This window comes from Natrix helvetica (assembly GCF_964273705.1).
Source record: "Natrix helvetica genome assembly, chromosome: 2".
NCBI lineage: Eukaryota > Metazoa > Chordata > Lepidosauria > Squamata > Natricidae > Natrix > Natrix helvetica.
Window position 1 is genome coordinate 274,067,720 of NC_138552.1, and position 23,367 is coordinate 274,091,086.

A 23,367-nucleotide genomic window follows, 5' to 3' on the forward strand; every position below is an offset into this window, starting at 1 on the left:
TCTGAGTTTTCGAACATTTCACGCATACAGTGCTTTGTGCTCAGGGGTGGTAGTCACTTACCTTCCCTACTGGTTCACAAATGTGAGCTTGCACATCTTACATAGCCGTGCATGTGCTTAGTCTTCTGTGCATGTGCTTTGGCTTCAAAACATGCTTAAATGGGGTGGCATAGAGCCAGGTGGGTGGGCAGGCCCACCTGCGATTTCCACTACTGGTTAGAGTGAACCAGTCCAAATTGGCAGAATACCACTTCTGCTTGTGCTCAATCATGGGGATGGGATCTAGTGAAGTCAGGGGGCGGGGGTGGCTGCTGCTTTCTTCTAAAAGGCTGGCATGAGGTTGCTATTTCTCAGGGAAAGACATTCAGCACGTGCCTCAAAGGCTTGCTTTATTTAACAGCAAAATAAAGTTTAAAAACACGATTCTTCCACCTTGGGGAGATCTATCACCCTTTGCAGTATTAAGAAAAATGCATCTAAGATTTTTTTTTTACTATTATTTTGCCTTTGATTTTTATATCTGTTTTATTTACTGAGCCCTGCAGCTGTTAAGACTGGGAAGGAAGGACAAAAAGCTCTGTGGGAGTCTATTTTGTAGATGCCTGGAAGTTATTGCGTACCTTCAGTGTGTCTGCCATCATCAGTGAAGGCTCAGAGGCGTGAAGACGCAGCTAGATTAACTACTGTCGCTTTGGGAGAGAGCCAAAAGTTCCCAAATCTCCCTTCCCCTAAACAAACAGTCAGGGGGGAAAAAGCCAGAGGATGTTTGAGTAATGTTTCTGAAAAAGGATTTGTCTATTACTCCAAAGACATGATAACCAGTTATAATATAATGATGTGGAAAATCAAGAGCAAAGGAGACAGTATTTGCCGGAACTGGATTTTTCACTGCACATGGCTGCTACTGAGACATGATGAGGATGATACATATATATGAAAGCCTAGCTTGCATTCACACAACTTCCTTGACCATGTTATTGGATCCACCCAATCTAATGGGCCTACCGAATATGTTCTGTCAACCATGGAATCGTAAGGGGCCATTTAAGTCCTCAAGGCCTACCTCTGCTGTGTATAGCTCTCCAAATTAAAGCATCCTAGACAGATGGGCTGTTTAGCCTGTGCTTGGACACATTGTCTGAAAGGAGATCCACTCTCTCTTTGGGTCATTGGCACCGTTGACAAACCACTGTTGCTATTAGGAGCTTTGTCTAATATTAAGCTAGATCTCTATCTCTGCCACAATTACTTGTTCACGCAACTGGTCTAACCATGTCAGTTAGAGACCCAGCAGATGTAAGACTGCCTAAATGCCTGTTCAGAGTTAATTTTCTTTAGACTATTTTTGGCTTAGCCTTTTGTATTAATTCTTCCTGCTTCTTTGGTTTGTTGTTCAATAGATTAGGGATAACCAGGTTAAAAATGTTAAAAGAAAGTGGCTTAGGATTCCATATCATAGAATTCCATCATCATCATCACTGAGCTGAGGTGGCACAGTGGTTAGAGTGTACTATTGGAGGCTACTTCAGCTGACTGCTAGCTGCAGTTCAAATCTCACCGACTCAAGGTTGATTCAGACTTCCATCCTTCCGAGGTGGGTAAAATGAGGACCCAGATTGTTGGGGGCAAGGGCTGACTCTGTAAACCGCTTAGAGAGGGCTGTAAAAGCACTATGAAGCGGTATATAAGTCTAAGTGCTATTGCTATCATCATCATCTGTATTTTCTTATTTGTTGTATTTCACACTTCTTAAGCACCCATCTCCATCAGAGAGGGGCTCCTCTTTATCCTGTATAATGATTCTGGCAGGAAGCCTTGGATCATTTTTTTTATTCTGAATAAGATCCTTCCCAGGGAAGCTATCCTTACTACCTCCTATGAAGATTGTACCACTTAGGAAAGGAAGAACATCACACATTTCCTCATGGCAGGCAATGGGAGCCATTCTCTGAAAGAGGAGAAAATCTACCAGCATGAGATTGACATAGTGGTGTATGTTGTTCTTTTCCCATGATAACTATTAAGAAGTTGGTTCCATTCTACACACCTAGTAAGCATAGCCCTCTCCATCCTAATCCAATCAAGATGAATTAGTGTTCAAGCTTATAAAGGCTGGGAGCTATTGTTAACACGTCTAAACGAAAATGGAATAGGAAAATCTTCCTGGAACGTTTGGAATGAATGGTGTTATTAGTAAAAAATGAGCTATCACTAGTAATATCCTCCCACTTTCTTCCTTCTTCTGTGTTTTCTTTAACTCCTCCTTCTGCTTTACAGTATGATGTGAGTTATCCTTGTCTTCTGCGTCAAAACCAAGTGCTTCTGACAGCCCTCGAGGAGTTGCAGATGCGCTGTGCCAGCCTGAAGAAGGAAAACAGTCTGCTGGTAAGGGGCATGCAAGAGCTGAATACACTGTACCCAAATGTTGTTTAGCTAGGCAGGATCGACCAGTCTATGGCTCTCTGGATGTTGTTGGCCTTCATGGCCTATCAACCTTGGTCATTAGCCAAGGCTGATGGTGATGGAAATTGAAGTGCAACACTATCTGGAGATCTGTAATTGACAATCCTGAGTTACTGTACTGGGCAGCAAGGATGGTTGATTTAATTTCGAAGATGTTCCTTTGCAATGACATTTGAGGAATAAAAGGTGCTTGAAACTCCTAGTTCCAAATGATGCAGACCAATGCTTTCAGCACAGGGCTGAACAAACTGTTTTGGCACTTGAAATAGAATATCTAAGCCATGCTACACTTCTGCTAATTAAAACAGGGTACTACTTAGCAAGCTTTTGTCCTGCCAAAGTTCCACTGAGTGAAAGGGCAAGATTTCCATAGCTTTATAATTGCAGTTAGAATTCCTTGCTGGCTGCTTGGTTCAGATCTTTCTCCCGTTTCTCTATCAATCTTAATTTTTTTTTTGAAAGTACCGTATTGCCTGAAGAGGCTGGTGAACCCTGCATTGTAAGCAGCTGTCTTATCTTAAGCAAAGCTGTTGAGGCTGGAGGGATGGACCCATCTGCTGATTGAAATGATGGGGAACCAGGTGACAAATCATAGATAGGGTCAGGGTGAAGAAATGGATGAGGCCAATGAACAAGGAAACTCTTTTTAAATTAATACAATTCATTAAGCAGTATTTTTGGAAGGGTTCTGCAGGCTGCTCCTAAGACTTAAGGTGAGCGCACATGAGGCCTCAGATTCTACATGCCTGCCCTATCTAATGTAAAATTCTCCAACCTGCTGCCCCTCCAGAGGTCTCTACTGCAACTAGGGAAGATGGCAGTTGCAATGCAATCCCACTTATCTGGAGATCATCACAATGGACAAGGCTGAAGTTGTCTGCTTTGACTTGAAAACTTTCTCCAAGATCTCAGACAATGAAAGAAGTAAGCACTAAGAAAAAAACTAAGGAGAAATTTCCTGACAGTTAGAACAATTAATCAATGCAACAACTTGCCTCCAGAAGTTGTGAACGCTCCAACTCTGGACGTTTTTAAGAAGATGTTGGACAACCATTTATCTGAAGTGGTATAGGGTTTCCTGCCTAGGAAATTTTTCATTTCAGGAATTTTTGTGACCCTTTGTGTACCAGTATGGGCGTTCTGAATCCACTGCTTTATGTATGCAGGAATACATAATGCCATCTTCCATCCAACTCTCAGTCCATTGCAAGTGCATCCCACTTAGGTACTTCCCAGATGCAATTCAAAACTGCTGCTTTTTGACGTGAGATGTCTTAAACCCTTCAGAGTAGATGGTCTCCACTGCTTTGTTCAGGTTTAGAGCAGTTCCAGCTCTCATTGGCTGCAGTGCCTGACATACCTCTTTTCCCCTCCAGCGATTAGTTGCTACCTATTTCAAGCTAGGCTGTCAGAGTATAGTGTTCTCTGCTCGTCAGCTGTTGATTTGTTTATTTTTAATAATTTTGCAGTTGATCCAAAATGACCTATTAAATCAATGAACCATCCTCCACTCTAGAAGCTCATGCTCCATTCAACCTTTACATCATCTGTGTATCTCCCGGTGTTAACCCTTTCAGTTTCTGCTCAGGCTGGGTGAAGCATGCTACCTTGTTTTCCCATTGCCTACCCAGATGTAAAGCCTCACGAGCCATGGTGGCACAGTGGTTAGAATGCAGTATTGCAGACTACTTCTGCTGACTGCCAGTTGCCAACAGTCCAGCAGTTTGAGCTTTACTGGCTCAAGGTTGACGCAACCATCCATACTTCCAAGGTGGGTAAATGAGGACCCAGATTGTTGAGGGCCATAGGCTGACTCTGTCAACTGCTTAGAGAGGGCTGTAAAGCACTGCGAAGTGGTATATAAGTCTAAGTGCTATTGTTCTGAAGATACCATAAAGAAAAAAAAGGGAAGGGTCTCTATGAATATCAGATAATGTGAGAAAATAGTAGAGGGTGGTGGTGAAGAAATCCATGTATATAAATATCGGAGAAAACAAAGGCAGGATACAGGGACAATTGAGGAGAGAACAATCTCTAAAAGAAAAAGGCAGGCATTGATAGGCTGAAGCAAGCCAGTAAGGCTTGACTTTCCTTCTTGGATGGGATTGACAAGAAGCATAGAAACAGCCAATCTGTTCTTGTGGTGACCATAATCCAGATTGAGCATATGCCCAGCTCCTTGGTCAACCAACGGCAATCTCAAGATACATTAAGAACTGCCCCATCCAAATTAAATTGACCCATCCCACCTGGTCAAGCAGGGAGGATGTTCTGCATATCCCATCAGTCATGGAATTTCAGCTGGCAGGATCTAGCAGGAGGGTCTTCTGTGCTGTTGCCCCCACCCTTTCAAACATCTTACCCTCAGAGGTGAAGTGAGTTCCCATCCTTCTGGATTTCTGGAAGAGTATAAAGACCTGTCTTTGTCAATTAGCATGGGATCTAAGATGTAGCCCTAGGGATGGCTGATGGCTTAAGAATATTCCTCCTGCCTTGGCAATCTTTTAGCCTTTTGAATTTCACTTTTATCTTGTAGGTTCTTAAGAACTTTGTTCTTAATTCTGTTTTCAATCTCTGCTTTTACTCGTATGTTTATAAGCGGAGTCACTTAGATAGGATGGGCAGTGTAAACATTTAATAAATAAATAAATAAATCTGGAGTGGAACTTCTGAAGTTGCTTTAAGCTTAATAAACCGCTGGAAGATTTTAAATTCTAACCTAAAATGCATCATCCAAGCTGCTTTCTGTCCAATTAGATTCCTTCTTCTCAGGTTATGACTCATGTTCTAACTTAAGCAATCATCGACGAACCATACCATACCATACCTGGGGGAGAAAAAGGTGGTTATACTGCCCTCCTTGCTGAATGAACTTATTTTCCCAAATTGGATCGCTCTCCAAAAGTAAAATTGGGTCAAAAAGGCAGCTCAGGTCTTTCTTATTTTTTGTTTTCCAGCGTAAGACCTGCTTCCCAGAGACTCAGGAGAAGGTGAGGCATTTGAAGAGGAAGAATGCAGAGCTGGCGGTCATTGCAAAACGTCTGGAGGAGAGAGCCAGGAAGCTGCAAGAAGCCAACCTCAGAGTGGTAAGTGAGCCAACCTTGGGTGGCAGGCGAGCCCAGTCAAGCTGCCCATATTGTTAGGCTTGGCACTCCACAAAGGTGATCAAAGTCACAGTTTATACAATCTTTTTGATATTAAAAAGCAAACTTTTTTTCAAAAGCAATGAATTTTCTTGACTATCAGAATTATGAAGCCATACATTAAGTCTGTTATAACTAGCCTACAGAGACTGACTCACACCCTGGTCAGCACTTCTTTACTCTATATAGAAGCATAGCCAGTTGTATGAGCAGGCTGAAGGATAGCTTTTATCTGTGGGCTGTCAGACTCCTGAGTGCAACGTAACATCATAAGTATGTAGTACGATAGACTTGCAGGGCCGGCGCAACATGTTCATATTGGTGCAATATATTATAATGTAATGTTACTCACATTATGTATAGAGGTGTGTGTTGTTAGTATGATTTATTGGGTTAGGGATTTTCTTTCTTTTACTGTGATATGTATTTATGTTGGGGGGGGGGTGGACTAAGGGAGACTCAGCCAATCTCATTGTACACTAACAATAAAGGTTGGATTGAATTGGATTGAATTCTGATCTCTTGCTCAACTGATAATTACTGATTGATTTAGGGTTCTCATCTTTTACCCCCTTTCGCCTTTCATATGTGTATGCCCACATATTCTTTGTAGCTTATTAATGGTCGTTCCTCAAATGTGTTGTCATTTTTGTATGGAAGAATCTGTAGGAATCATGCTTTGTTTGCACAAAAATTCCAATTCAATCCCTGGAGTGGCCAAATGTGGTTAGGAAAATCCCAACCAGAAACTTTAGAGAAGAAATAAACTGTAACTCCCATCAACCTTAGTCAGCATGATCAATAGTAAGGCGTGATGGGAGTCACAGTCCATTGACACCTGGTAGACCTTACATTGGCTGCCCTTGCCTTAGAAATAGGCTTCTAGTCAAGTTAGATAGAATAGAGCCAGATAAACCAATGGTTTGTCTCTTAAGTCAGCTTACCTTCTTAATCATTTATTTATTTGTCCCAAAGATTGGCCTGTTAGACAACTGTCAGTCTTTTCTTGCTGTAGGTGAATGCACCAATAAATGTGAAGAGCTCCTGTGCAGGACTGTGCAAAAGAGCGCTGGCACGCCAACGGGCCACAGATCTCCAAGAACAAGCCAATGCACTCCTGATGAAAGACAAACAGATCAATGCTCTGCAGAGGGAATGTCAAGAACTTCAAGCTAAAATCATGGGTGGAAAGGTGAATGTTTACCACTGAATACACTCAGGCTGATGTTGTCCAGATGTGGTAAACCTCCATCCATTGTGAGTGAGCACTAGGATTTGGATCCAGGCCCATCTGGACCAGGATTATCACATTTTTCTGTCTCTGCTCCTACACTTCCAAGTGTGTCAGTACAGAAAAGTTGTCTCTTTATCATCATGCTCAGAAAAGCCTCATGGATTTTAGTTACCATGACCAGCAGGCCATCTTCAGTCAGAGCACTGGCTGAGTATCTCAGATATCAAAGACTTTCCATTTAATATTCCAACTTTTAAGGGAATTTTTTTTCAAAATAACGAATATTGCTACATCATTCTCTGAGAATGTTTTCCCAACATTCTCTAGTTTGGGAAAAACCTATTCAGAATTTTGGGATAAAGAAAAAATATTCACTGCCAATAGGCAGTGCAGTTGCAGAGGGAGAGGTAGGTAGGAGAAGCAATTAAGTGCCAGAACAGATAATTATGAATTGGTGTCCATAAACCAAACAAAAGATTGGGAAACAAGGTTTGTAAGAACAACCGGAAGAAGATGCTGTTGACGTGCAAAAGGTGGGAAAAATCTTATCAAGAACTAAAGGAAGCGGGACTTCATGCTCTGGACCAGTGTTTCCCAGTCTTGGCAATTTTAAGACAGTTGGACTTCAACAGGCTGGCTGGAGGAATTCTAGGAGTTGAAGTCCACCTGTCTTAAAGTTGTCAAGGAGAGATGTTTGAAAGTGAAAGAGAGGATGTAGGAACCTAAGAAGTAGGAAGATCAAAGAGACCAAGTGAGGCCCAGGTCACTGGCTGATTTGAATGAGCCAGTTTAACTTTATGCTGCAGGTTTTCATGTCTGTTAATTTTTCTTTTCAGACTACTAGAATGTTATGAATTGTGCTTGAAATCTGAAATATGCCCCTTTTCACTATTAATATTATTAGGGATGCTGTGTTAATCAAGTTAAATAACTCAGACTTCCCGCTGCTGCCCTTCAGAGTTATTGGGCTTCAGTTCTCATAATCCCCAGCCAGCACAGGTAAAGAGAATCGAAGTCTCACAATTCTGGAGAGCAACAGCTTGGTGAAATCTGGATTAGATTTGTTGTTGAAAAGACATTTTTGGTTAATAACAGAATTTTACCAACATAGGTATTTTCTTTTTAAAAGCTTTTGTTCAAGTGCAGGCGACAGGTGTTATCTGAGAAGAGGGATTCTATCTTCTATGTGGGAGGAAGATAAACCGCTCTTCTAAAATGTTGCTTGAAGACACAATGGCATAGACATTTACCATTTAAGATGGAACAAACAGTAGTTGGTCATTTGCTGTGTAATCTATTTCTCATATGCAAATATAAGCAGTTTTCTCTGGTTTTTAAGCCACCTAAGATTTATTTAATCTGGTAAGTGATAATTTCTGTTTTTCTAGGAAGGTCCTCCATGTCTGCCTCTTCTAGATTTCCAGCATTTACTCCGAGAATCTCAGAAGGAAGTGCTGCGGTTACAGAGACAGATTGCTCTGAAGAATTTTAAGGCAGCCCTGGAGCCCTCTGGCCAGGGATCAGGAGACATTGCTGTAGCTTTTGCAGTGGACTTGGGGCTCACCACATCAGCCAAGACTACCTGCTCAAATGGTTTTTCTCCTACAAGGGTATCACAGCCATGGGAGGAACTGTGCATAGCAGTGGAGGAGACCAGCCAGGTAAATCCTTTGAACTCCTTCCAGTTTATAATCATGCATCTTGTCTACCTTTTAATTATCCACACGCTGGACAATCCAGAACAAAATCCACCATTCTTAAACTACCAGATTGCTAAACTACCATATGTGCTATCTCACATGGGATACGGAGTTTGCTGTTTTACTATTCCATTGGTCTGCTACAGTTCTGAAATAGTAAAGACATTCAACTGGAAGTGGGGCATATTTGAGAAAAGAACTGCAGGAGGAATGACAATTAAATACGTATGTCATTCTCTTATGTAATGGTCTGCATTTCCTGTTTTTTTTATCTACTGTTTGTTTCATCCAGGTTGAAAGCAAAGAAAAAGAATCAAGTGAAGCTTAAAAGCATTGCCATAAACATTATATTTATTTATAACATTTCATCCCACTGTTCAGCTAAAAAGACCTCCAGTGTGGCTTACATATATTACCGAGGAGATCCTAAAAATATGACATATACATTCTGTATTCAGAGAACATGCCTAACCAGCTACAGAATTATGCTATTCTTCTGGTGCTCACCTCTAGTGAACTGGGTTCACACAATGCTTTGGACCGTTAAAAAAACCTACTCAGTAGTTTAGTTTATTGTACAGATGTAGCTGCTAGGTTTTCATCTGATTAGATTAAACATGCTGACCAACAAAGGGAAAGGGGAGAAGTCAAGCACAGGTACAAGTTTTTAAAATGAACAACTGTTAATCATGCCTACTTGGATTGAAAAGAGATTAGGCAACATGATGGAATGCCTGCCGTGTAGATAACCTTCTGGAGAGTCAAAGGTTCTTTGCAATTGCTAACGGGGGTGAAGAGCCACCAGCATCTTCAGCATCAAGAGGGCGGTTGGAGTGCAACACAAGGCTCACCTCTTTTGTACATTTGTCAATATCACCTGCATGCCCCATCCATCATTGTTGATTCTGATCTCTCTCCTCCCCCACCCCCTGCCACAGGAGATGCTGCTGGGAATAGCCCCACATCTCTCTTGTTCCTCTATTCCTTGTCCAGATGGAACAGCTTAAAATGGGTCCTCACAATGCTGCTGAAGGAGGAAGAAGAGGAGCAGTTTCAGGTCTGGGTGGAACTGAACTATTTGCACAAAGAAGAGAACTGAGCTCTCCCTGGGTATATTAGACACCATCTGTTTACTAATATGTCTTTTGTAGACTTCCTGAGCAAATGATGTTACTTCATGTCTACATAAGCACTCTGTTCAGATGATATGGGGTGGAGAACAAGGGGAAATAGGCTAAAAAGGCTGAAATGAACAAAAACCACAGATAATTTCTTCTGATTTTGACTTTGTAGCATCACCTATAAGTGTTTTTTTTAAAAATAGATTTTATAGCACTGCAAAGAGTGCTTGAGTTTCTGTGGAAAGCATACAGAACAACCCCCAACCTCGTGTGGGACTGAAGAAGAGATTCGAGGAAAGGGAAGTGGCACGAGATGACAGATGAGATTTATATCTTGATCAGTCCTGGTAATGCTTGGAAGATCAAAGGCTAAGAGCTGTGGGGTGTACTGGGAAGTGGGGGAAACATCCCAGAAAAAGTGTGGCAAATCATGCACTGTTGTCAAGAGAATTACAGGGACGTGAATATATCACCAAAGTTGAGCTGAACTCAAGAGAGTTTTTATTTTAGCATGTGGCCAGGATTGTTGGGAGATAAGCTTTTTGATTCCAGTAACAGGCTCAGCGATTTGAGCCTGTCTCTCACGAGCTGCTGCATTTCTCTCATCACTAGACCATATTGTTGCCTCTTTCCCCTGGCCTATTGACCCATTAAATTATAGTGCCAATAGGTATAATACTCTGATTGACAGCTGTACCAGATCAGGAATTCCCGACTTAATCTCACCCCAGCTACTGTATAAATACTTAGGTATAGCAATGGTGAGTCAGTGCTCTCTTCTTTCTTCCTGTTCTCTATTCCTTACATGCAAACAAACAAACAAACAAAAATACAAACATACTTTTATCACACTTGAACCTTTCTCGAAAATGTTGACTGAATGGAGAACGGGAGAGATTTGGAACCGCACCGTGTTTGCACCTCTTCCGGATCCTAGTTCAGATCCTGGAAGTTTGGGTGGTCAAGTCTGGGAGTTCCCACTATGCACTGAAGGGTTCCTTCCTCGGGCCGCAGCTTGGAGCTTTTCCCTGCCCCGTGCGGGGAGCTGCGTATATCCCTCCCTCTTCCGGACGGCAAAGTGGTTCAGCCCACCGGACAATCCACCGGGCTGGAGCTCTGCCAGCGCGGAGCTGTCCCTGGTGCTGAAGCGGAGGTGCAGCCGGGTGGATAGGAAAGCGCCGGCCAGACGGATTTTGTACAGGCCGCGTCGCCTTTGGGGTAGCAAAGAGTCTAGGTAGGTGGAGGTAAGTTTGGCTGAAAAGAGGACCGGGAGGTTGAACCAGCTTTCCTGACGTTGCATTGGTGAGATACCTAATGTTGTGTTGCCTGTTTTGGGCTCCATATCAGAGTTCCATAAATTTAGCCAAGAGGGGTAGGTTTTAGTCCCCTATTGAGTGCATTACAAAGTATTCCTGAATATGAATGCAATTCTTGTTCCGTAAGAATATAAATCATCTTAGGAAGCTGGAGGTTGGAGAGAGCATATTTCAGGAACATGATCTCCAAATAATGTAAAGATGGTAGAATAAAAATCTACATCTGAGAAGCTGTTAATAAGGGCTTTAGCTTCTTCTATCAGTTCCCTAATAGAGCCTGCTTTTTTAAAAAGTATTTTCCCCCTAGAACAGAGAAGTGGCCAATCTATTTCACCTTATAGGCCCATTATCTTTTCCAGGGCAGCTGAAACCATCCTGCATTTCTTGACAGTGAAAGGTGGATTTTGAAGAACCATTTCAATCCAAAATAGAAATACTGGCTCAGATCTTGTTTCACACAAGGCAGTTTCCATTTCCTCATTCAGTGTTACAGTGGAAAGAGCCACCTCCTGATCAGAACATAAACCTTCCATCTATTCAGGAGTATCTATAATTTACTTGTTTAATTTTTTTAAAAAAATATCAAATTTAGAGACCACCCAACTCACAGAGCTACTCAGAATGTCTCAATTATAGGAAAATAGAACTGTTGCAACTCGGGAGGAGGCAGCTTCCTTGATGACAGAGTAGGATTTTAATCAACCAAAACATATAATATTAGACAAATTTTCCTCCCACAGTTTTTCAGGTACTGCCTGATTAGTAAGGATTACAATCATAAACATTAATGTATACTTAGAACAGAACAGCCCCTCACCCAGCTATCTTAGACTATATTTTCTATAATCCCCAGTTAGCCGTAGCTTTGATTTTCCTGTCTGGGGATGATAGGGCATGAATCCCGCTACTTAAAAGGTGCTAGGATAGGAAAAATAATCTTAAAATATCTGAATTTTCTTGCTCATTAATCATGATTCACAGATTGAAGCTGAGAAGTGATATTCTGGGTTTACTATCAGAGTTTCCTGATATTAATGGTTTGGGTATTGATTGAAGTCAAGTCAATAGTGAAAAATGAATTATGTGTGAGTGTGGACATGCACACACCTCCATCCAGATCACCCGGTTTCTATATATCTTCTTTGAAAGAGATGGGCAATTCAGAAATATGATTGATTGATTGATAGATAGATACACAAAGAAACAAATAAGAAATAGACGCATAGCCTTGAGGCCAGGTTATTTGAAGGACTATGTTTTCCCAGTCACATCTATCTTACTCACCAGAGCAGAGAATCAGGGAATGTTGCGGGTTCCCTCTACTAAGGGGGTGCATATGGCAGGACCCAGAAGAACGGCCTTCTCCATTGTGGTTTCCTCCCCTTGGCATTATCTCCATGGAGATTAGGTTGGCTCCCACTTTGACACTTTTTCACAAGGCCCTGAAGACCTGGTTTTGCCAATTGACCTGGGAAACCCTGAGTGGTATGGAGTCCACAAAGTGACTTATCTGATTGATTGTTATTGCCGGGGTGGGGTGGTGGGTGGTGGAGGATTATTGTTGTATATTGAGTTTTTATTTTTATAAACCACCCGAAGTCACTGAAAGTGAGTGGGCAACCATATAAATTTTCTTAAATAAATAATTAGAAGAATGCTATATGATATCGAAGGCCTGGGATCAGGGCCGGATTTTCCTATAGGCTAATTAGGCTTCAGCCTAGGGCCTCAAGATCAAGAGAGGCCTTTTATTTATCCGTGCCACATTTTTTATAAAGGTTAGTACCAATTACAACATGTTTCATTTAATATATTGATATATATCACAGTAATGATGTATTTTATTATCTCTCATGTAATTTACAAACTTAAAAATGGGAGGTGAAAGGGCCCCATAAGTGGAATAGCCTAGGGCCTCTTTTCATCTAAATCCGGCCCTGCCTGGGAAGATAATATATTGTGTATAATTTTAATATAAGTGTATTGTTTATACTAGGAGAAGGAGTGGCATTGCCTGGGGGCGAAGATAAGAGGAGTCAACCTAGACCAGTGATGGCGAACTTTTTTCGCCTTGGGTGCCAAAAGCACGTATATGTGCGCTATCGCAGATGCTCACATGCCTATCCCCCATAATTTAATATCCTTTGTGCCATGTCCATGTGCATGTGACCCCCTCCCACTGCCCTGCACATGTGCGCACGGGTTTAATAGAGCCTGGGGAGGGCAAAAACGGCCTCCCCTGGAGACCCTCTGGAGGCTGGAAATGGCTCCTTTTTCAAACTTCCGGTGGGCCTGGTAGGTCTATTTTTTGCCCTCCCCAGGCTCCAGAGGCTTTCTAGGAGCCTAGGGAAGGGGAAAACGGCCTCCCTCACCCCCCAGAGGGCCTCCAGAGGCCAGAAACAGCCCATTTTCTGACTTCTGGTGGGCCTGGTAGGCTTTCTAGGAGCCTGGGGAGGGGAAAATGGCCCAACATACAAACTGGAAGTTCAGGAACAGACTTCCAGGTTACCCGATGAGCCGTTTTTCTCCCTCTGGAGGCTTCAGGGAACCCTCCGGAGGGCAAAAAACGGCCAAATATCAAGGCTGAAAATCAGCTGGCCAGCGTGTGCATGTGCATTGGGGCTGACAGGGCAACGCCTCACATGCTCTCAGAAATGGGTCCGGCTGCCACCTGTGGCACATGTGCCATAGGCTCGCCATCACGGACCTAGATGCATTACATTCTCACAAGTGGTCTAAGTTCAACCACTTTTGAATTCTGTTAACTCTTATCTAGCACCCTATTAGTACTGACAGTTGACCACATTCTTGTGTATAAACAAGAAGAATACATCAGCTTAACTGGAACCTAACATGCGGTCTTGATTCTTCACACCTGATAGACATGAAATTTGAACCTGGACCTACTGATTAATAGCTCAGTCTCTTGTATGTAAAAATATAAGGAGTTCTTTATAAGATGCCATTTACAAGTTGAATCCACTCATCCCAGCATACCATAAGCAGTTGTGATGGAAGGTGGACACCGAGGAGGGATGGGATACATTGCAAAGAAGTAAGAGAACTCGGTCTGGATGTTACGAGTGAGAGTAAAAAGGTGAAGACAATCCTTCCTTGGTAGTTTACAGTGTACATTGTAGATGCAGATAGTAGAACCCACAGTCTGTCAAGATTTTTGTTTATAGATGTGAAAACAGTAAAGAACTCAACTGGGAAGAATCTCTACTTTGTAATTCTTGGTTTTGGCCTGACAGCAGTGCTGTGTTCTGATTATACGTTATGCCTAAATAAATCATATGATGGTTTAATGTGATAGCCTGGCCCCTATAATTTGCCTGGTCCTCATGGTGTGCTGAATAACAAAGGCACAAAACTTTATTTTAGCCTGGTCTAGCTTATTGTGTGAATTCAGCCATACTGAAGTCTGCATTCCTGCCTAACCTCAGAGATGACATCCTACACCCAGAGCAGTTCACAGCAGCAAACATATTTTCAGGACAGGAACTTAGTCTTAAGACTGGGTGTTGTAAACTGCCCAGTGTTGTAAACCATCGCTTAGGTAAGATGGGCAAGTATAAATTTAATAAATTAATAAATTAAGTCAATTAGAACAATTAATCAATGGAACAACTTGCCTGCAGAAGTTGTGAAGACTCCAATGCTGGAAGTTTTGAAGAAGGTGTTGGATAATCATTTGTCTGAAGTGTTGTAGGGTTCCCTGCCTAAGCAGGGGGTTGGACTAGAAGACCTCCAAAGTCCCTTCCAACTCGGTTATTCTATTCTATCCTATTTTAGTCAACTTGCTAACTCCTATCAGTAAAGAAAGATTGTGGATCACAAAATGAACAGGATCCATTTGCTCTTCAATTTGGCTGAAATTTGTCTCTTTTGCAGTCAGAGACGGGAGTGTTTCCTTTCGGGAGAGTGCAAAGAAGAGAAGAACCATTGTTTTCTGCCCCTGAAGTCAAAAAGCACGTGAAGCATTTGGTGAGGTTTTTTTTGCATATGACAACATCTAGCACAGCCAAGGAGGGTGCCCTAGTTAGTCCTTGGATGGAACATTAACAGGAAATTCTAGAACTATTCACTAGACTGGGGTGCTGAATTAAATTTCCAAAAGACAATGGCAAAAATTGCTTTACGATCTGTACACATCTTTAGGGAGTCTTGATCTTTACCTTGTGGAAACATTATCCTCAAAAGTAACTATATAACTTGTTTAATGAGCATTTGAAATTACAATGGCACTGAAAAAAAGTGACTTATGACCATGGCAGCATCCTCACAATCACATGATCAAAATTTGGATGCTTGGCGTCTGACTCATATTTATGACAGTGCCCATGTCCCAGGAGCACCTGATCACCTTTTATGATCTTCTGACAAGCAAAGTCAATGGGGAATCCAGATTCATTTAGCAACCACATTAGTAACTTAACAACTGCAGGCATTCACTTAACAAAAGTGGCAGGAAAGGTCATAAAATTCACGTAACAAGTTTCTTATTTAACAACAGAAATTTTGGGCTTAATTGTGGTCATAAGTCGAGAACTTATTGTATGCTTTTGCAACGTAGTTCTGGAAAAGAAGACCTGAGAGAGCCAAGCTGCTAAATCTAGGCCAGCTCAGGCTTCAGCATCCCTAAAATTATGCCATCTTGTTTGAAATAGGTAAGCATTGTTTGGTCATTTGCCTTTCAGTTTGATTGTCTCCTTTCTCCTCCCGGTAGGACTCTGAGCTCACAAAAAAGAGGAAGCAATGTGAACATCTGGAGTATGAAGTAAAGAAGAAGCACAAGCGATGTGCAGAGCTTGTAAGTGAGTCCCCACCCCCACTGTGTGGCACTGTGCTGCTTGCTTGCCTGCAGACTCCTAGTGCTACTTTCAACAGACAGAAGAGGGATGCCTACAAACTCCCTAGGAACGGAAGGTTCAGTAGCAATAACTGGCTAATAATAGCAAATCACTGGTGCAAGAACAAGGGATTACAAAGAGCGGCAATAGTTGATACAAAAGCTAGCAATTTCCCCCCCTAAGTTACACATTAAGAACAGCGTCTGCTGGGTGTGGAGGAGAAATAAAAAAAATCAAGATGGTAACTGTGATTGTGTGATTAATGTCCTGCCTCTTTTTTTTCATGTGTTGTGATATTTTTGTAGATTAAAAATGGTTTTTTAAGATTACATAGCCAGATCCATCATTTTACTTTTTTTTTTAAAAAGAAGCATACTTATACACCATGGATGCGCCATTAGGAAATCTAGCATTGGTAATGTTTGAGTTTTCTGTTCAGAAAAAAAAAATGAGTTTCTTTATCTACATACGTGTTATATATGTCACCGGATCCTTCAGAGAGAAAGCTTTCTGTTACTTACAGTCTCTTCTGCAGGTTTTTAAGATCTTAAACCAGCATTAAAGTGAAGTGCTAGAAGTGCTAATTAAAGTGAAATGTTTAGAGTGGAATGAAATATCTTCATTGCAGTGGTGGGATTCAATTTTTTTTACTACCGGTTCTGTGCACGTGGCTTGGTGGACGTGGTGTGGCTTGGTGGGCATGGCTTGGTGGGCCTGGCAGGTGAAGGATACTGTAAAATCTCCATTCCCTCCCCACTCCAGGGGAAGGTTACTGCAAAATCCCCATTCCCTCCAGATCATCTGGGACTCCCGAGGCAGAGAATAGATGGAGGGTGGGGCCAGTCAGAGGTGGTATTTACCGGTTCTTTTAATTACTCAAAATTTCTGCTACCAGTTCTCCAGAGTTTTATGCCTAAATCCAAGAATGCAGAAAGGACATTCCGGGGAATCACATAGTGCCTATCAGGACCCTTATGTCTTGACCAGAGTACAGTCAGTGCAGCCAAGATTTTTTTTCCCTTTCAGTATGTCTGGAATTTGAGGAAGATTTTACAGAGTACAATTGGTATTTTAAGCTTTGCAGGTGCTTAAAGTACTCATTTCACTGTTTTAAAACTCCCAAACCTATTTTTAAAGGCCCTTAAGTTCTGTGTCGCATAGATACATTCAGAAGCTAATATTTCATCTGGCTTTCCCCCCAGATGTCCCTATTAAAAATGTTTTATTGGAAGTAAATGGCGTCCCTGTATGTATCACAATTTTAAATTGATTCAGACAGCAGGCAATGCTATACTTCGATAAGAGTTACCTAAGTGACATCCATGGGTGTGTATATATGGTAAAGCGTGCAAGATGACTGTGGCTACACATTCTTTTGTGCACACAATGATCTATTTCATATTTCCTTTGTACATATACGTATGTGCAAAGTAGGTAGAGCTTCAATCATGGCATTGCACCTGCCATGTTGCAGATTTAGATGGCCTCATTAATGACCATAGTTTAGCTCGTTATTTAAACCCAGAATATTGGTTAAGTTGTGGGTTAGGAGTCCCTTAATTGCAGTTCAAAAGCATGCATTCCAAATGTGCATTAATGGCTGACAAAGTCATTTCTTCTTCAGAGAATTGAGATGGGATGCAGAACTAGCCACACAGTAGAATCTTACACACTTTTCCCCATCTTCCTCTATGTAAATCTGTTTCTGCATGATTGTGTGCATGTGTTTTCAAGACAAAGGGCTGGGGAGAAGCACTGCCAGTGAACGGGGTCCAATTTAATTTGTAAGCCTCCCATAGTCACCTTGTAGGGGAGATGGGCAGCATAGAAATTGAATGAATGCATGAATGAATGAATGCATGAATGAATGAATGAATGAATGAGATATTATGTGCCTATTTTTGATTTAGTAGGGGAAAACCACAGAGAGGCAATGACAAATGTTGTGAAATAAACTGCAGTCAAAGTCAAACCTTAACCATTGTGCATTATCATCAACAGGATTTATCAGGAAAGGCTTCCTGAGTTCTCAAATGGCATCCTTCTTCTTTCCAACTGCTTTTTCTAGGTAGCAACATGAAGAGCTTCTAACAGGAGAAACAGCTGTTGATAATTTTCAACAATCTGTTCCATTTCCCCCCCCCCTCAAAATGCTTTTTTTAATATCATGTTTTCGTATTTTCATCAATAGTCTGCACAAATATTTTTCAGAAACTATACCTTTTTTGCCTTAGAGTTGCATATTTATACCCGGTTGCACTTTTCTAAAAAAAAAAAAAAAAAGTCCTTTCTGAAGCCCTGAACCCATTTGTTATAGTGGGGAGAGATTCCTTTAATCCCAGAAAACCCATGCTTGCTTTTTCCCCACACAGGAGATCGAACTGCAGGAAGTGCGGAGTGATAATGCCCGTCTCTCTGAGGAGAACGCCGTGTTACAGGGGCAAGTTGAGTGGACAGAGAAGGTAATCATGAGACCTTCTTTTATATCCCCCCCCCATCTAAAGTAGTGTTAGTTGGTGTCCCCAAGGGCCTTTTCCTGGGGAATAAATATTATTTCATTGTAAAACAAGTTCATCTTTCTGATGTGTTGGCTCTGGAATATCAATACACAAAGACATACATTTCTGTAGAAAGACCCAATGCCAGTTATACAATACAATACAATAGTAGAGTTAGAAGGGACCTTGGAGGTCTTCTAGTCCAACCCCCTGCCTAGGCAGGAAACCCTATCCAACATCTTCTTAAAGACTTTCAGTGTTGGGGCATTCACAACTTCTGGAGGCAAGCTGTTCCACTGATTAATTGTTCTAACTGTCAGGAAGTTTCTCCTCAGTTCTAAGTTGCTTCTCTCCTTGATTAGTTTCCACCCATTGCTTCTTGTTCTGCCCTCAGGTGCCTTGGAGAATAGTTTGACTCCCTCTTCTTTGTGGCAACCCCTGAGATATTGGAACACTGCTATCATGTCTCCCCTAGTCCTTCTTTCTCTTAAGCTAAGCATACCCAGTTCCTGCAACCGTTCTTCATATGTTTTAGTCTCCAGTCCCTTAATCATCTTTGTTGCTCTTCTCTGCATTCTTTCTAGAGTCTCCACATCTTTTTTACATCGTGGCGACCAGAAAAATTCATTTCATTCCATCAAATTCATTTTGTATGGAACAGATTGTTATTAGCTGCACAGTCATGTTCAACTCATCAGGACCCCATGGACAACGTTCCTTCAGGCCTTCCTGTCGTCTACCATCCTCTCAAGTCTATTTAAGCTCACGCCTACTGCTTCGGTGACTCCATCCAGCCACCTTATTCTCTGTTGTCCAATTCTTCTTTTGCCCTCAATCTTTCTCAGCATCAGGCTCTTCTCCAGTGAGTCCTTTCTTCTCATTAGGTAGCCAAAGTATTTGAGTTTCATCTTTAGGATCTGGCCTTCTAAAGAGCAGTCAGGGTTGATCTGGTGTAGGGTTTCCTGCCTAGGCGGGAGGTTGGACTAGAAGACCTCCAAGGTCCTTCCAACTCTGCTATTGTATTGCATTTCGTTGATCTCCTCTAGGACTGACCGGTTTGATCATCTTGTAGTCCAAGGGACTCGCAGGAGTCGTCTCCAGCACCATAGTTCAAAAGCCTCAATTCTTTGGCGCTCAGCCTCTCTCCCCCCCCCAATTTTTTTTATTGTTTTAATTAAACAAAAACACAAAAAAAGAATCATCCTTCATTACATCTTGTAGAAAGCATGTCAATTACAAATAGATTTCGTGCGTTACTACCACAATCATTATTTATACTTCCTTCATATTGAATTGTACATTTTAAATCAAAAATCTTTATGTATTTTACTATCAATGTACCACCATTCTCATTTAACTAGAATTATTTAAACGTGCGTTTATCTGGAGTCATTTGTATTTAAAGACACAACCACCTACTGGCATTCATTAACTATTCCAATAAACCTCCAATAGTTACCCTCTTATAACATATTCTGAAAAAAATCAATTAATAAACATTATCCATTAGCATTTCCTTATTATTATTATAATTAGCTAAAATTATTTACTATTTATATCACATCTCCTCTCATCAGCCCCAAGAAAGATTACATCTTTATAACAAAATCTAAACAAAAATTTGTTAATAATGTTAATAGATACCCCAAAATGATTACATCTTTATAAACACAAATTTGTTAGTAAAATTAATAAATCTTTTTTCCAGGTCTCAATTTGTAGTTTATATCCAAGTTGCTTTTACTAGTTAGAATTATTATTTCATTATTATTATCGTAATGAATTATTTGTTAACGAATAAACATTTAAAGAAACAATCTAAAAGCATCTACAACATCCTACTTATTAATCACCAAAAATTAACTAAGTTTTTTATTATCGACATTCATGATCAACCTCTATCTTTCCAGTAACAGAACAGTCTTATCCCTTTTGCCAGTTGTGTCAATTCTCTTATGAACTTCTTTATAAGGTTTTTTAAAAGCGCTCAGCCTTTCTTATGGTCCAACTTTCACAGCTATACATATTAATCAGACTGTAAAGCAGAAGGGATTGTAATGCTTCTTGTATCAGAGAGAGCTTCTCCTTCCCCTTCCCCTCCTCCTCCTCTTCCTCCTCCTGTTAACTAACTGTATCTCCTATTGCAGGTTGAATCTGAAAATGCTGACTTAAGGCTGCAGGTTTCTGTAGTGACCGAGGAACGGGATTCGGCTCTTCAGAAAACCCAGGAACTCCAGGACAGGCTGGAGAGTCTCGGGCAGGCACTCAAGGTTTGTAGGAAAAGGCTGTTCCAGAATAGCTACCTTCTTTTGATATCCTTCATTTTGGAAAACTGACCAGCAGAAATAGCAAATTTGGAATTAGGTTGTAATGGACTCCAGGTTTTCTGATTAAAAGTTGATTTTCATGATGTGGATAAACACAAATGTCACTTCTTTATTTGTGTTATTCATACTATGATGAATCAAGACAATAGTGAGATTCAAATTTTTTTACTACTGGTTCTGTGGGTGTGGCTTGGTGGGCGTGGCACAGCTTGGTGGGTTTGGTTTGGTGGGCGTGGCAGAGATACTGTAAAATCTCCATTCCCTTCCCACTCCAGGGGAAGGTTACTGCAAAATCCTCATTTCCTCCCGATCAGCTGGGATTCGGGAGGCAGAGAATAGATGGGGGCGGGGTCAGTCAGAGGTGGTATTTACCAGTTCTCTGAACTACTCAAAATTTCTGCTACCGGTTCTCTAGAACTGGTCAGAACCTGCTGAATACTTCCTCTGAATCAAGTGCTTGGAAATGTGCTAAATGCACATTTAATCAAATTAAATGAATATTTTGATCCTGCCATTATTTCTTTTAGACAAAGTCTATCCGTAGAAGCATAGAAGAAAACATCATCATGGACATTGTTGATATTATTGATCAGATGTTAACACCAACTAGGTTCTATGTATGTCCTGATTTGCATAACTCAGGATGAAAAAATGGTCTGGGAGAGAATCACTTGGCTTTCTTATGTTTAGAATCTATTCACTTGTTAAAATGAATTACCAGCCTCCATGGACTCTTCCTGATCTTCTAATTTTCCAGCACATGAGAGATGTTGCAGAACGAAGGCAGCAGCTGGAACATCAGCATGAGAAAGCCTTGCAGGCCTTGCAGAAGAAAAAAGATGAAGTCCGACAGCTGCAGCAGGTGACTTCTGTCAAAAGGAGGCTTCTTTCTTCCAGGTTTATTCACACAAGCCTGATTCTTCCATTAGCTGAAGGCTCACATATAACCCCATTGGCAAGAACTGGCTTGCTTCGGAGGTTAAGGGAAAATTCTAGTGGTGGTGTTTTTACTTTGATGGGTCATTCAGCCTGTAGTAATGCCTGGTGCTGCATTGATGTGAACAGATGCAATCTGCGGAAGGATGGGGAAACACCCCCCTACCCATTGGGCAAGGTGAAATGGCTCATGCTTTCATCACCAACAAATTGATTCTACCCTATTGATACTTAACACATTTTATTTATCATTCATTCATTTATTCAGTCTGTCCCCATCTCGGGTAGCAGGATGGTCAACATCCTGCGAATTGAGTTGGGGTTTAATAGTGGTTTAATGAAAAGAAGGACTAGGGGTGATATGATTGCAGTGTTCCAATATTTGAGGGGTTGCCACAAAGAGGGAATCAACCTATTAGCGAAAGCGCCTGGAGATAGGACAAGAAGCAATGAATGGAACCTAATCAAGGAGAAAACCAACCTAGAACTAAGGAGATATTTCCCGACAGTGAGAACAATTCATCAGTGGAACAACTTGCCTCCAGAAGTTGTAGGTGCTCCAATAGTGGAGGTTTTTAAGAAGAGATTGGACAACCATTTGTCTGAATTAGTATAGGGTTTCCTGCCTGAGCAGGGGGTTGGATTGGAAGACCTCCAAAGTCCCTTCCAACTCTTTGGTTCTATCAAACAGTCTGCAAATGACATACAATTGTATAATAAAATAACTGTAGTAAGAAAAAATAAAATGTAAACGTGCATCAATGAATGCAAAATGGTCTTCCATTCACTGGCATCACTTAACTGCAGTAAGCAGTTAGATATGGATGGGCCATAATGTGGAGGCCAATTCAGTATCAACTGGAGGGCTGTTCCATGATTGGGGTGCAACAGTGTCAAGTACCCCCACTTCTTCTCACATTGTAGCATTTGTCAACCCAAGTAGTGTCTCCCTGGACTAAATTCCACATTTCCAGAATACCGAGATATTGTTGGTCATGCAAAGCATTTTTTAAAAGAATAGACCAAATTTACCCATTACAATATAGCTTGATTATGGTTTACATTATTATGTGTATTCACCTGTTATAAACCACGGTTTAACATAAACCTAATCAGTACACCAAATGCAAATACAAACTGGCTAGGCAGAATTTGTCAATTCAATCAGGTCTACAAGCAAATCACCCACTTCTGTGTCAGTGAAGAGAAATATTCCTAGGATAACCGCCCCCTCTTAACCTTTCTTTTCTCTTGGATTTAGGCTCAGGCTGAAGCTAGGAAAGAACACGAAGGAGCAGTGCAGCTTTTAGAGGTAAGGAGAGGAGAAAATAAAAGAAGAGGAGGTAAAAGCCAAGGAAAAAAATCCATTTAAGACATGTCAGAGTGTGCAAGTGTGACTATTATTTTGAGACAACCCAGGAGCAAATTACAGTACACAAAGGTTTTGTCTTTTAAACAGCGGTTTATCTACAAGGCATACACACACACACACACACACACCAAAACCAGGCAATCAATCAATCTTTATAATACAGAAACACGCACACACACAGAGAAACCGCCCTCACAGGGCCTCTCTTATATAGACAGCCTCTTAAAGTGATAACCTTGCTGGCTCATTCCCATTGCATCATCTCGGTTTAAAGCCTTACTGCAGCTGGTCAGTTATTAAATCCTCATTACCTTAACAAAACAGTAAGGTATAATTTAGTTTATTTAAAACAAACAAGAACTTTTCACATTGAACACTGCCAGCTCTATGTGGAGCATGTGCTT

General features: G+C 41.2%; 2 protein-coding genes across 6 annotated transcripts in view; both read left to right on the plus strand.

Annotated features, from left to right (window-relative positions):
* Positions 1–23,367, plus strand: part of TSPOAP1 (TSPO associated protein 1) — an 84,253-nt gene that overhangs the window by 11,767 nt on the left and 49,119 nt on the right. For 4 of the 5 annotated variants that reach the window (XM_081942393.1, XM_081942394.1, XM_081942395.1 and 1 more), the window contains exons 2-11: positions 2,278–2,385; positions 5,421–5,549; positions 6,622–6,798; positions 8,229–8,501; positions 14,872–14,964; positions 15,707–15,790; positions 18,203–18,292; positions 20,476–20,598; positions 21,413–21,517; positions 22,853–22,903. In XM_081942393.1, coding sequence (XP_081798519.1) covers positions 2,278–2,385; positions 5,421–5,549; positions 6,622–6,798; positions 8,229–8,501; positions 14,872–14,964; positions 15,707–15,790; positions 18,203–18,292; positions 20,476–20,598; positions 21,413–21,517; positions 22,853–22,903 — 1,233 coding nt within the window. Of the gene's footprint in view, positions 1–2,277; positions 2,386–5,420; positions 5,550–6,621; positions 6,864–8,228; positions 8,502–14,871; positions 14,965–15,706; positions 15,791–18,202; positions 18,293–20,475; positions 20,599–21,412; positions 21,518–22,852; positions 22,904–23,367 lie in introns of those variants that run through there. The other variant, XM_081942397.1, reaches the window with a different exon arrangement.
* Positions 20,619–23,367, plus strand: part of LOC309386717 (protein NipSnap homolog 2-like) — a 291,445-nt gene continuing 288,696 nt past the window's right edge. The window contains exon 1 of the mRNA XM_081942423.1: positions 20,619–20,628. The gene's annotated coding sequence lies outside the window, so the exon portion shown is untranslated. The remainder of the gene's footprint in view (positions 20,629–23,367) is intronic.